General features: G+C 39.2%; 1 protein-coding gene across 5 annotated transcripts in view; it reads left to right on the top strand.

The window, feature by feature from the left end:
- Positions 1-15,000, top strand: part of agap1 (ArfGAP with GTPase domain, ankyrin repeat and PH domain 1) — a 210,179-nt gene that overhangs the window by 115,139 nt on the left and 80,040 nt on the right. For all 5 annotated transcript variants that reach the window (XM_062041900.1, XM_062041909.1, XM_062041927.1 and 2 more), the window contains one exon: positions 14,016-14,120. In XM_062041900.1, the coding sequence (XP_061897884.1) occupies positions 14,016-14,120 (105 nt within the window). The remainder of the gene's footprint in view (positions 1-14,015; positions 14,121-15,000) is intronic.

Genomic DNA, 15,000 nt, shown 5'->3' with positions numbered 1-15,000 from the left:
GGGGTACTTGAATTCAAAAAAAAATTCACAGGGGGTACATCACTGAAAAAAGGTTGAGAACCACTGTTCTAAACTGTGTGTGTGCACGCTAACGCTTAAAGCTAAAAAAAAAACATCCGTTTAAAACCATCGATGACATCACCTGTCACTTGGCAAAAGGCCCCACCTTTTAACACACACACACACACACACACACACACACACACACACACACACACACACACACACACACACACGTTGTGCGTTATACAAACGTCTTTCAACTGCAAACTCCAGATATTTGAAGTTGTTTTTGTTTTTTTTAAATAAAATAATTACTTTCCCTAGTAATAAATTACATGTAAGAGTAATTCAGTTTACTTTTTTGATAAAGTAACGATAATAAATTACTTTTTAAAACTCATTTTGAGAACACTGCTTATCACGTATCCAAACTGTCATCTTTGACAACATTCAGACACCTATTAAATAGGTCCATTTTGTTTTGATTTTTTTTTGATTGAGACTTTTATTAGTAGGTTGCACAGTGAGGTACATATTCCGTACAATTGACCACTAAATGGTAACACCCCAATAAGTTTTTCAACTTGTTTAAGTCGGGGTCCACTTAAATTGATTCATGATACAGATATATACTATCATATATACTATCATCATAATACAATCATCACACAAGATAATCACATTGAATTATTTACATTATTTACAATCAGGGGTGTGTGTGGGGGGGGGGGGTAGGATATGGACATCAAGTAGTGGACATAGAGAGAGAGAGAGAGAGAGAGAGAGAGAGAGAGAGAGAGAGAGAGAGAGAGAGATCAGAAGGCATAAGAAAAAGAATCTGCATTTGATTGTTTACATTTGATTATTAGCAATCCGGGGAGGGTGTTAGTTTAGGGTTGTAGCTGCCTGGAGGTGAACTTTTATTGCGGTTTTGAAGGAGGATAGAGATGCCCTTTCTTTTATACCTGTTGGGAGTGCATTCCATATTGATGTGGCATTGAAAGAGAATGAGTTAAGACCTTTGTTAGTTGGGAATCTGGGTTTAACGTGGTTAGTGGAGCTCCCCCTGGTGTTGTGGTTATGGCGGTCATTTACGTTAAGGAAGTAGTTTGACATGTACTTCGGTATCAGGGAGGTGTAGCGGATTTTATAGACTAGGCTCAGTGCAAGTTGTTTGTACTGTATGTAAGTTATATTTGCAAATATTTCATCATTATATTCTATTTATTTTAGCCTCTGCAACTTAAATTTGAGTCTTTGTTGGTTTCAAACATGTTCGGTCTTCTCTGATGAAAGTCATTTTATTAGCGACTGCTACATCCTACAATGCAACACAGGCTAGCTGGCCGACATACAAGTACACAGGTAAGCCAGGGAGCAGGTAAAACACATTGTTGAAAATAAAAAAACAAATTGTAGGAATTTGTTACAAAGTTCAGTCATTTCACTTGCATTAGTGGATGCTAATTGGGCAGTTTTAACTACGCTAATATTTGGCATCAAGCCAAGCAGCTGTGTAACATGTGCACAGCAGGGGGACTGCTTCACTTATGACAGTAGTGTTTGTGTATATATATATATATATATATATATATATATATTAGGGATGTCCGATAATGGCTTTTTGCCGATATCCGATATTCCGATATTGTCCAACTCTTTAATTACCGATACCGATATCAACTGATATATGCAGTCGTGGAATTAACACATTATTATGCCTAGTTTGGACAACCAGGTATGGTGAAGATAAGGTACTTTTTAAAAAAATTAGTAAAATAAGATAAATACATTAAAAACATTTTCTTGAATAAAAAAAAAAAAGTACAACAATATAAAAACAGTTACATAGAAACTAGTAATTAATAAAAATTAGTAAAATTAACTGTTAAAGGTTAGTACTATTAGTGGAGCAGCAGCACGCACAATCATGTGTGCTTACGGACTGTATCCCTTGCAGACTGTATTGATATATATTGATATATAATGTAGGAAGCAGAATATTAATAACAGAAAGAAACAACCCTTTTGTGTGAATGAGTGTGAATGGGGGAGGGAGGTTTTTTGGGTTGGTGCACTAATTGTAAGTGTATCTTGTGTTTTTTATGTGGATTTAATTTAAAAAAAACAAAAAACGATACCGATAATAAAAAAAACGATACCGATAATTTCCGATATTACATTTTAACGCATATATCGGCCGATAATATCGGCAGGCCGATATTATTGGACATCTCTAATATATATTTTTTTTCTTTTTTTTTCTTGGATGTTTTTTGACATGTTTTACATTATTTCTGTGATACAATAAATGTACCCCAAAATATCATGTTCATAATGTTGCAAGAGGATGAACTTACAAAATGGGCAGGGGGAAAATAGGTATTTTCTTATAACACATCTACTTTAGAAGTTTAGATGTCTCCCAGTACCAGGAACTCTGATTTCCTTCCATTTCCCTTTCATGCTTCGGAGGTCTGGAATGTGCATCTTCTGAGTGTAGTGAGATCCAGCATGTCTTTGTGTGTGTGACATGTGACTGCTGCATGACCCTCAGCTATGAGGCTGATGTGTCATCTAATGAATGACCTCATCTGTCTGCCAGCTATCTTTCTTTCCTTTCAATCTGGAGTCACATTCCAGTTTCCCTACCTGAGCAAAGCTCTGATGCTCAGCAGCGCCTTTGGACATTTTTGGACGGTTAACAAATGACGTCATCTCCGTCAACCTTCCTGAGCTCCCCTTAGATGCCGACCTTTTGCTAAGCACCACGCCGCAATACTTCATAAGGCGGGGAAGTGCCAAGTGAGTACATCCGTGGACATATTTATTTCCCAACGTAAAGACCTTGCGTGCCGCCATTACTGCCAGCCACTTCCAAAGGCGTGTGTGTCACGGAGCTCGCGGAGGTCCATAATGAAAGATATTAGCCATCAAGAGGCTGGATGTGCTGTTCAATTAGCTTCTCCTTCATGCAAACTGATCACATGTCATGCCGGGATAGATAGTAGGAATGAATCTGCTGATGGCTCATGTCTTAAGTCTACTTGGACAGACCAGCATGACAAATATTAGCTGCTGGCTCACTACACTGAACATCCCCTTCTAATGAGACACTTTCTGACTATTACTTTTGTCTCTTTACTACGTCTCTGCGCTACCTGTCTCTGCTTGGGATAGTCTACTGCTGGCCCACTATGGACTGAACTCTCACTATTATGTTAGATCCACTATGGACTGGACTCTCACTATTATGTTAGATCCACTATGGACTGGACTCTCACTATTATGTTAGATCCACTATGGACTGGACTCTCACTATTATGTTAGATCCACTATGGACTGGACTCTCACTATTATGTTAGATCCACTATGGACTGGACTCTCTCACTATTATGTTAGATCCACTATGGACTGGACTCTCTCACTATTATGTTAGATCCACTATGGACTGGACTCTCACTATTATGTTAGATCCACTATGGACTGAACTCTCACACTATTATGTTAGATCCACTATGGACTGGACTCTCACACTATTATGTTAGATCCACTATGGACTGGACTCTCACTATTATGTTAGATCCACTATGGACTGGACTCTCACACTATTATGTTAGATCCACTATGGACTGGACTCTCACTATTATGTTAGATCCACTATGGACTGAACTCTCACTATTATGTTAGATCCACTATGGACTGAACTCTCTCACTATTATGTTAGATCCACTATGGACTGGACTCTCACTATTATGTTAGATCCACTATGGACTGGACTCTCACACTATTATGTTAGATCCACTATGGACTGGACTCTCACACTATTATGTTAGATCCACTATGGACTGGACTCTCACTATTATGTTAGATCCACTATGGACTGAACTCTCTCACTATTATGTTGGATCCACTATGGACTGGACTCTCACTATTATGTTAGATCCACTATGGACTGGACTCTCACACTATTATGTTAGATCCACTATGGACTGGACTCTCTCACTATTATGTTAGATCCACTATGGACTGGACTCTCTCACTATTATGTTAGATCCACTATGGACTGGACTCTCACTATTATGTTAGATCCACTATGGACTGGACTCTCATACTATTATGTTAGATCCACTATGGACTGGACTCTCACACTATTATGTTAGATCCACTATGGACTGGACTCTCACACTATTATGTTAGATCCACTATGGACTGGACTCTCACTATTATGTTAGATCCACTATGGACTGGACTCTCACTATTATGTTAGATCCACTATGGACTGGACTCTCACTATTATGTTAGATCCACTATGGACTGGACTCTCACTATTATGTTAGATCCACTATGGACTGGACTCTCTCACTATTATGTTAGATCCACTATGGACTGGACTCTCTCACTATTATGTTAGATCCACTATGGACTGGACTCTCACTATTATGTTAGATCCACTATGGACTGGACTCTCACACTATTATGTTAGATCCACTATGGACTGGACTCTCACACTATTATGTTAGATCCACTATGGACTGGACTCTCACTATTATGTTAGATCCACTATGGACTGGACTCTCACACTATTATGTTAGATCCACTATGGACTGGACTCTCACTATTATGTTAGATCCACTATGGACTGGACTCTCACTATTATGTTAGATCCACTATGGACTGGACTCTCACTATTATGTTAGATCCACTATGGACTGGACTCTCACTATTATGTTAGATCCACTATGGACTGGACTCTCACTATTATGTTAGATCCACTATGGACTGGACTCTCACTATTATGTTAGATCCACTATGGACTGGACTCTCACTATTATGTTAGATCCACTATGGACTGGACTCTCACTATTATGTTAGATCCACTATGGACTGGACTCTCACTATTATGTTAGATCCACTATGGACTGGACTCTCACTATTATGTTAGATCCACTATGGACTGGACTCTCACTATTATGTTAGATCCACTATGGACTGGACTCTCACTATTATGTTAGATCCACTATGGACTGGACTCTCACACTATTATGTTAGATCCACTGTGGACTGGACTCTCACTATTATGTTAGATCCACTATGGACTGGACTCTCACTATTATGTTAGATCCACTATGGACTGGACTCTCACACTATTATGTTAGATCCACTATGGACTGGACTCTCTCACTATTATGTTAGATCCACTATGGACTGGACTCTCACACTATTATGTTAGATCCACTATGGACTGGACTCTCACACTATTATGTTAGATCCACTATGGACTGGACTCACACTATTATGTTAGATCCACTATGGACTGGACTCACACTATTATGTTAGATCCACTATGGACTGGACTCTCACAATATTATGTTAGATCCACTATGGACTGGACTCTCACACTATTATGTTAGATCCACTATGGACTGGACTCTCACACTATTATGTTAGATCCACTATGGACTGGACTCTCACACTATTATGTTAGATCCACTATGGACTGGACTCACACTATTATGTTAGATCCACTATGGACTGGACTCTCACAATATTATGTTAGATCCACTATGGACTGGACTCTCACAATATTATGTTAGATCCACTATGGACTGGACTCTCACACTATTATGTTAGATCCACTATGGGCTGGACTCTCACACTATTATGTTAGATCCACTATGGACTGGACTCTCACACTATTATGTTAGATCCACTATGGACTGGACTCACACTATTATGTTAGATCCACTATGGACTGGACTCTCACAATATTATGTTAGATCCACTATGGACTGGACTCTCACAATATTATGTTAGATCCACTATGGACTGGACTCTCACACTATTATGTTAGATCCACTATGGACTGGACTCTCACACTATTATGTTAGATCCACTATGGACTGGACTCTCACAATATTATGTTAGATCCACTATGGACTGGACTCTCACACTATTATGTTAGATCCACTATGGACTGGACTCTCTCACTATTATGTTAGATCCACTATGGGCTGGACTCTCACACTATTATGTTAGATCCACTATGGACTGGACTCTCACAATATTATGTTAGATCCACTCGACGTCCATTGCAATGGTCGCCTGGGGTGGGGGTCCCCACATCTGCGGTCCCCTCCAAGGTTTCTCATTGTCATCCCATTGGGTTGAGTTTTTCCTTGCCCTGATGTGGGATCTGAGCCCAGGATGTGGTTGTGGCTTGTGCAGCCCTTTGAGACACTGGTGATTTAGGACTATATAAGTAAACATTGATTGACTTTAAGGCACATATCTGGCATCATTTTACAATACATCAAGCTATGTTTAATCCCACAGAACACTTTTATTGTGATGCTTCCTAGGACTGACTCGCATTCCAGCTGCGAGACGACCTTTAGTGCTCCGCGGGGAACCTTGAAATGGATGATTGGAGCTAGTTTCCAGAACAAAGTTTGTGATAACACCAACATGGACATTTACCACCATTGTCATTTGGTCATTTTCAAATAAAATATTAAATGGAAAGAATAAACGCATCATAATAATCCCCTCAATTTCCCCCCCAAAAAATGGATTAAGTGGCTGGAATATAAAGACAATATAACATACATCCATAAACGTGGATACATATGCAAAAATGCAATATATTTATCTGTACAGTAATCTATTTATTTATATCTGCACCTTATTGCTCTTTTATCCTGCACTACCATGAGCTAATGCAACAAAATGTCGTTCTTATCTGTACTGTAAAGTTCACATTTGAATGACAATAAAAAGAAAGTCTAATGTTTAATTTAGTGATTGTAAAGTATTTTTTTTATTATTTATACCAAAACCTTTGTTAAACGTTTCCTGTTATAAGGAATATATTATAATGACAATATAGTCAATGTAACTTCCTGTAATTTCAATTAAGCATCCATGGCAGGGGTGGGCAATTAATTTTTACCGGGGGCCGCATGAGCGCTGCTTGAGGGCCACATCCACAATATTTCAATTACATTTTGCTCAATATTATTTTTGATATATACCGTAAGATAAATAATAATAATAATAATTAATAAGAATAATAATACTTCAACATAGTGTATGTAACAGCATTCCATGACTAATATAAATAAATTAACATTAATAATAAATGACAGTAAAATAAGCACACGTATGACTGAGGAGTCATAGTGTAACTTTGTGTGGTGTTTGAGTTGTCCGACTTTTTGTGTGGCCATAAACGCACCAGTGGCTTAGTGTGTTGGTGACACATGACAAGTTGCTTTTTTGTACGGCAGAAAATGACTAGTTTTTCCAGATAGAATTGTTTTACTCATGTTTTTGGTGTGGTTATGTCCGAATATAAACAGTTTTGCTCAATAAAGTGATGAATATAATTCCTGTCCTCGAATCTCGATAGACGTTACAATAATTGAACGGTGTTGACGAACACCGTTAGGGCCGCTTGTTGTCACTGTCACTCAAAGTTGCATTGCAAAATTACATAGAATAAATATGTTTATTTTCTTTAGAATTCAGATGGGATTTGATTTGGTGCGCGGCATATATTTGCTGCGCGCAGCGGACGCTTGAGCAGTGCGCAATTGCGCAGGCGCACACCTTAGAGGGAACGTTGCTTGGCAGTCCATGTCTTGTTGAAAACACGCCATTCTTCATCTGCATGTGCACCTTCACTCGCAGGTTACACACGGACACACGCCCATAAATAATACTTTTCAAAATAAAAGTAGCACAGTTGTATTGCGCGCACGACATAGAAGTTTTTTCAACTTTATTTTGTAATTTGTAATTGCCGCTGTTCACATTCACTCACAATCACGTCCACACGGAAGTAATACAAATAACGATTTTCAAAACAAAAGCAGCACCGTTGTATTGCACACTCGACATAGATACTTTTTTAAATGTATTTTGTAATTTATAATTGGCCTCACGCGGGCCGGACAGGGACGTACAAAGGGCCGGATGTGGCCCGCGGGCCGCAGAATGCCCAGGTCTGATCTATGGGGTGGAGCCAATTCAGTTCGAATACCAATTCTTTAAATGGATTGAATTGAAATTCCAAATTCATAAATTTGCACAAGCCTTTTATTTCAGAGGAAATAACAGCAGTGAGCTCGTGTGAGGGACGGGGTACATTCTTCAAGTTGTAACAGGACAAAGAAGCAATGACGCTCACAATGGACACTAGACGGTCTCCAATTAGACTAACATGGATCATGTTTGTATTGTCGGAGGATGCCAGAGTAGCCGTAAAAAAAGATCCTTTTCAGCACCACAGTTGTGTGAGGATGCAGTTTTGTGTGTACTACGCCAAATGTGGCGGTCACCTTAGTCCTGCTGCTCCTTCCCTTGACCACTGCTTGTCTTAAGCAAAGCAGCTACCTTGTCTCCTCCTCCTCATCCTCCTCCTCCTCCTCCTCCTCCTCGCTGCTGCTGCTGCTGCAGACTTCCCCCTTCCCCTTCCTGGCTGGACTCTATTAATACCCTGTGTTGGCGTGTTAATGTTGTTGAGGTCCAGTGAAGTGACACGCGTGGCAGCGCGGCTTTAATTGCTAATCAGTGGACAGTTTTATCCGCCACCGCCGCCGCCTCCCATTACCCCCGTCACTCCTCCCTTGGCCGGGCCTTTCTCCCCCGCCATCTACACGACCTTCGTGCTCTCTCACCTAATGAATCGGACACAAATGAAGTGTGGGCGGCGATGGCTCGGCCTCTGCGCTCAGTCAGCCGCAGCTGATGTGCGTAGGAGCGGCGACTGGAGGAAGTGGCGACGTTAACAAGCCTGAAGAGGCAAGAAGTCAGACAAGTGAATGACGGTGGCAAATTCTGGAATTTTGGAAGCTTGTTAGGTCTTTGCCTTCATGAGCGCAAGATGGACAATTGCATGATTAGAAAGATTCAAACGCAGTCGCACTCGCCAGTGGACATTCTTGGATGGAACATTGTCTTCATTGGACACAAAACAATTACCAACAGAAACTTCAAATTGTTTGCTTCCATAGACTGTGCAGTACATCAGTCTTTAAAGGCCTACTGAAAGCCACTACTAGCGACTACTAGCTTCCATAGACTGTGCAGTACATCAGTCTTTAAAGGCCTACTGAAAGCCACTACTAGCGACCACGCAGTCTGATAGTTTATATATCAATGATGAAATCTTAACATTGCAACACATGCCAATACGGCCGGGTTAACTTATAAAGTGACATTTTCAAATTTCCCGCCACACTTCCGGTTGAAAACGTCTATGTATGATGACGTATGCGCGTGACGTCACGGAGAGAACGGAAGTATTCAGTCCCATTGGATCCAATACAAAAAAGCTCTGTTTTTATCCCAAAATCCCACAGTATTCTGGACATCTGTGTTGGTGAATCTTTTGCAATATGTTTAAAGAACAATGGAGACTGCAAAGAAGAAAGTTGTAGGTGGGATCAGTGTATTAGCGGCGGACTACAGCAACACAACCAGGAGGACTTTGAGATGGATAGCAGACGCGCTAGCCGCCGACCTCACCTTGACTTCCTCCGTCTCCGGGCCGCCGACCGCATCGGTGATCGGGTGAAGTCCTTTGTTGCTCCGTCGATCGCTGGAACGCAGGTGAGCACGGGTGTTGATGAGCAGATGAGGGCTGGCTGGCGTAGGTGGAGAGCTAATGTTTTTAGCATAGCTCTGTGAGGTCCCGTTGCTAAGTTAGCTTCAATGGCGTCGTTAGCAACAGCATTGTTGAGCTTCGCCAGGCTGGAAAGTATTAACCGTGTAGTTACATGTCCATGGTTTAATAGTATTGTTGATCTTCTGTCTATCCTTCCAGTCAGGGGTTTATTTCTTTTGTTTCTATCTGCATTTGAGCCCGATGCTATCACATTAGCTCCGTAGCTAAAGTGTTTCGCCGATGTATTGTCGTGGAGATAAAAGTCACTGTGAATGTCCATTTGGCGTTCTCGACTCTCATTTTCAAGAGGATATAGTATCCCAGGTGGTTTCAAATACAAATCCGTGATCCACAATAGAAAAAGGAGAAAGTGTGGAATCCAATGAGCCAGCTTGTACCTAAGTTACGGTCAGTGCAAAAATAGATACGTTCTGCACTGCACGCTAGTCCTTCACTTTCACGTTCCTCATCCACGAATCTTTCATCCTTGCTCAAATTAATGGAGTAATCGTCACTTTCTCGGTCCAAATCTCACTCGCTGCTGGTGTAAACAATGTGGAAATGTGAGGAGCCTTTCAACCTGTGACGTCACGCTACTTCCTGTACAGGCAAGGCTTTTTTATCAGCGACCAAAAGTTGCGAACTTTATCGTCGATTTTCTCTACTAAATCCGTTCAGCAAAAATATGGCAATATCGCGAAATGATCAAGTATGACACATAGAATGGATCTGCTATCCCCGTTTGAATAAAAAAAATTCATTTCAGTAGGCCTTTAAGTGTGGATCTCGGATGTACACCAGGCGGTGTAGATCCAAGGCCAAGAGGATAGTGAGGGACTGTAGCCACCCAAGCAACTGCCTCTCCTCACTGCTGCAGTCAGGCAAGCTACCAGAGTCTCATGGCCAACATGGAGAGACTCAGGAGGAGCTTCTATCTCCAAGACATCAGACTGCTCAACTGCATCGCTGATTAACACTTTAGCACAATTGCACAAGAATCACTTTACTTACCACTGTAATTACCAGACTACAATACTCTTCATTCAATGACTGTAAATAATGTAAAAACAAGAGTTGAAAGAAGTCATACTGTTCCATTACCTTTGTTCATACTACTGTCACTACTCAACTGCCAAAGAACTGTAGACACCTTCATATTTGTTGCTTCCTATACTGTATACCAGGGGTCACCAACGCGGTGCCCGCGGGCACCAGGTAGCCTGTAAAGACCAGATGAGTAGCCCGCTGGCCTGTTCTAAAAATAGCTCAAATAGCAGCACTTACCAGTGAGCTGCCTCTATTTTTTAAATTGTATTTATTTACTAGAAAGCTGGTCTCGCTTAGCCCGACATTTTTAATTCTAAGAGAGACAAAACTCAAATACAATTTTAAAATCCAAGGAAATATTTTAAAGACTTGGTCTTCACTTGTTTGAATAAATTCATTAATTTTATTACTTTGCTTCTTATAACTTTCAGAAAGACAATTTTAGAAAAAAAATACAACCTTAAAAATGATTTTAGGATTTTTAAACACATACAGGTAAAAGCCAGTAAATTAGAATATTTTGAAAAACTTGATTTATTTCAGTAATTGCATTCAAAAGGTGTAACTTGTACATTATATTTATTCATTGCACACAGACTGATGCATTCAAATGTTTATTTCATTTAATTTTGATGATTTGAAGTGGCAACAAATGAAAATCCAAAATTCCGTGTGTCACAAAATTAGAATATTACTTAAGGCTAATACAAAAAAGGGATTTTTAGAAATGTTGGCCAACTGAAAAGTATGAAAATGAAAAATATGAGCATGTACAATACTCAGTAATTGAGGCTCCTTTTGCCTCAATTACTGCGTTAATGCGGCGTGGCATGGAGTCCATGAGTTTCTGGCACTGCTCAGGTGTTATGAGAGCCCAGGTTGCTCTGATAGTGGCCTTCAACTCTTCTGCCTTTTTGGGTCTGGCATTCTGCATCTTCCTTTTCACAATACCCCACAGATTTTCTATGGGGCTAAGGTCAGGGGAGTTGGCGGGCCAATTTAGAACAGAAATACCATGGTCCGTAAACCAGGCACGGGTAGATTTTGCGCTGTGTGCAGGCGCCAAGTCCTGTAGGAACTTGAAATCTCCATCTCCATAGAGCAGGTCAGCAGCAGGAAGCATGAAGTGCTCTAAAACTTGCTGGTACATGGCTGCGTTGACCCTGGATCTCAGGAAACAGAGTGGACCGACACCAGCAGATGACATGGCACCCCAAACCATCACTGATGGTGGAAACGAAAGCAAATTTTGCATTTCCTTTGGAAATGGAGGTCCCAGAGTCTGGAGGAAGACAGGAGAGGCACAGGATCCACGTTGCCTGAAGTCTAGTGTAAAGTTTCCACCATCAGTGATGGTTTGGGGTGCCATGTCATCTGCTGGTGTCGGTCCACTCTGTTTCCTGAGATCCAGGGTCAACGCAGCCGTCTAGCAGCAAGTTTTAGAGCACTTCATGCTTCCTGCTGCTGACCTGCTCTATGGAGATGGAGATTTCAAGTTCCAACAGGACTTGGCGCCTGCACACAGCGCAAAATCTACCCGTGCCTGGTTTACGGACCATGGTATTTCTGTTCTAAATTGGCCCGCCAACTCCCCTGACCTTAGCCCCATAGAAAATCTGTGGGGTATTGTGAAAAGGAAGATGCAGAATGCCAGACCCAAAAAGGCAGAAGAGTTGAAGGCCACTATCAGAGCAACCTGGGCTCTCATAACACCTGAGCAGTGCCAGAAACTCATCCACTCCATGCCACGCCGCATTAACGCAGTAATTGAGGCAAAAGGAGCCTCAATTACTGAGTATTGTACATGCTCATATTTTTCATTTTCATACTTTTCAGTTGGCCAACATTTTTAAAAATCCCTTTTTTGTATTAGCCTTAAGTAATATTCTAATTTTGTGACACACGGAATTTTGGATTTTCATTTGTTGCCACTTCAAATCATCAAAATTAAATGAAATAAACATTTGAATGCATCAGTCTGTGTGCAATGAATAAATATAATGTACAAGTTACACCTTTTGAATGCAATTACTGAAATAAATCAAGTTTTTCAAAATATTCTAATTTACTGGCTTTTACCTGTATACCTTTTTACCTTTTAAATTCCTTCCTCTTCTTTCCTGACAATTTAAATCAATGTTCAAGTAAATTTGTTTTTTCTATTGTAAAGAATAATAAATACATTTTAATTTAATTCTTCATTTTAGCTTCTGTTTTTTCGACGAAGAATATTTGTGAAATATTTCTTCAAACTTATTATGATTAAAATTCAAAAAAATTATTCTGGCAAATCTAGAAAATCTGTAGAATCAAATTTAAATCTTATTTCAAAGTCTTTTGAATTTCTTTTAAAATTTTTGTTCTGGAAAATCTAGAAGAAATAATGATTTGTCTTTGTTAGAAATATAGCTTGGTCCAATTTGTTATATATTCTAACAAAGTGCAGATTGGATTTTAACCTATTTAAAACATGTCATCAAAATTCTAAAATTAATCTTAATCAGGAAAAATGACTAATGATGTTCCATAAATTCTTTTTTTAATTTTTTCAAAAAGATTCGAATTAGCTAGTTTTTCTCTTCCTTTTTTCGGTTGAATTTTGAATTTTAAAGAGTCAAAATTGAAAATAAACTATGTTTCAAAATTGAATTGTCATTTTTTTCGTGTTTTCTCCTCTTTTAAACGATTCAATTAAGTGTAAATATCATTAATTATTAATAATAACATAGAGTTAAAGGTAAATTGAGCAAATTGGCTATTTCTGGCAATTTATTTAAGTGTGTATCAAACTGGTAGCCCTTCGCATTAATCACTACCCAAGAAGTAGCTCTTGCTTTCAAAAAGCTTGCTGACCCCTGCTGTATACAGTGTTATACTATTTGATCTTGCACTCGTACTGTATTTGACTACTGTACTTCTACTTGTACTGATACCTCTACCATAACTACTGTAACTTATTGTGCAACTCATTGTCTTGTAATTATTGTATATCAGAGCTATTCAAAATGTTGTATTTTTTTGTATTTAGTGTATTAGATTCAGCAACTAGTGTTTGGATCCCACTGTACGCAATATCTGAAGAGCATGGAAAAAAGCATTTGACTGTGGTGTACTCTGCATGTGACCAATAAAACTAGAAACTTGAAACTTGCATTTGACATGCCAAGATGTGCTAAATGGATCTGCGTTCACAGACTGGTTCCACCTGGGTTTAGTTGGAGTTACAACATGTTGTGTATGTATGTTGTTGTTGTCCTGCACACGTGGTATTGACCAATCATGTCTTTGTCTACAGGGTATGCTGCTGAAAAGGAGTGGCAAGTCTCTCAACAAGGAGTGGAAGAAAAAGTATGTTACTCTCTGCGACAATGGGCTGCTTACCTACCACCCCAGTCTACATGTGAGCTATGCACACACACCACGGCTTGTTTCTATTGGCTCACTTTGGCCTGATGAACATTATTTTATTATTTCAATTTGACCAACACATTTACTGTCATCATAATGGGCAGGCTCATTTATGTCTGGTTGCTATATGCAGGGAAAAAAGTTATTTCCTGTTTGCCATTTGTGCGACAACAAAATTTAAATGAGCAATTATGTTGTCACATAGTGGAGCACCTTTTGTTTTAGTCTCATAAATTAACACCTTGATGGCAATAAGAATGCTAATGAAAACTCTTTTTAACACCACTATTATTTTTATGTTGAATACAAATTACAAAGTGGAAGCTCAAACTTAATTGGTTCTTGAACATGGTTCGTATTTGTGTGTGTGTGTGTATATATATATATATATATATATATATATATATATATATATATATATATATATATACAGTGGGGCAAAAAAGTATTTAGTCAGCCACCCATTGACAATCAATGGGTGGCTGACTAAATACTTTTTTGCCCCACTGTATATGTGTGTGTTTATGTATAAATATATATGTGTGTGTTTATGTATAAATATGTATGTGTATATATTAGAGATGGCCGATATATGCGTTAAAATGTAATATCGGAAATTATCGGTATCGTTTTTTTTTTAATTATCGGTATCGGATTATTATTATTATTTTTATTTTTTTATTTTTTTAAAATTAAATCAACATAAAAAACACAAGATACACTTACAATTAGTGCACCAACCCAAAAAACCTCCCTCCCCCATTTACACTCATTCACACAAAAGGGTTGTTTCTTTCTGTTATTAATATTCTGCTTCCTACATGATATATCAATATATATCAATACAGTCTGCAAGGGATACAGTCCGTAAG

Source organism: Entelurus aequoreus, linkage group LG01 (genome assembly GCF_033978785.1).
Source record: "Entelurus aequoreus isolate RoL-2023_Sb linkage group LG01, RoL_Eaeq_v1.1, whole genome shotgun sequence".
In the NCBI taxonomy this organism is placed as follows: domain Eukaryota; kingdom Metazoa; phylum Chordata; class Actinopteri; order Syngnathiformes; family Syngnathidae; genus Entelurus; species Entelurus aequoreus.
This window is presented reverse-complemented; position numbering and strand designations above follow the sequence as displayed.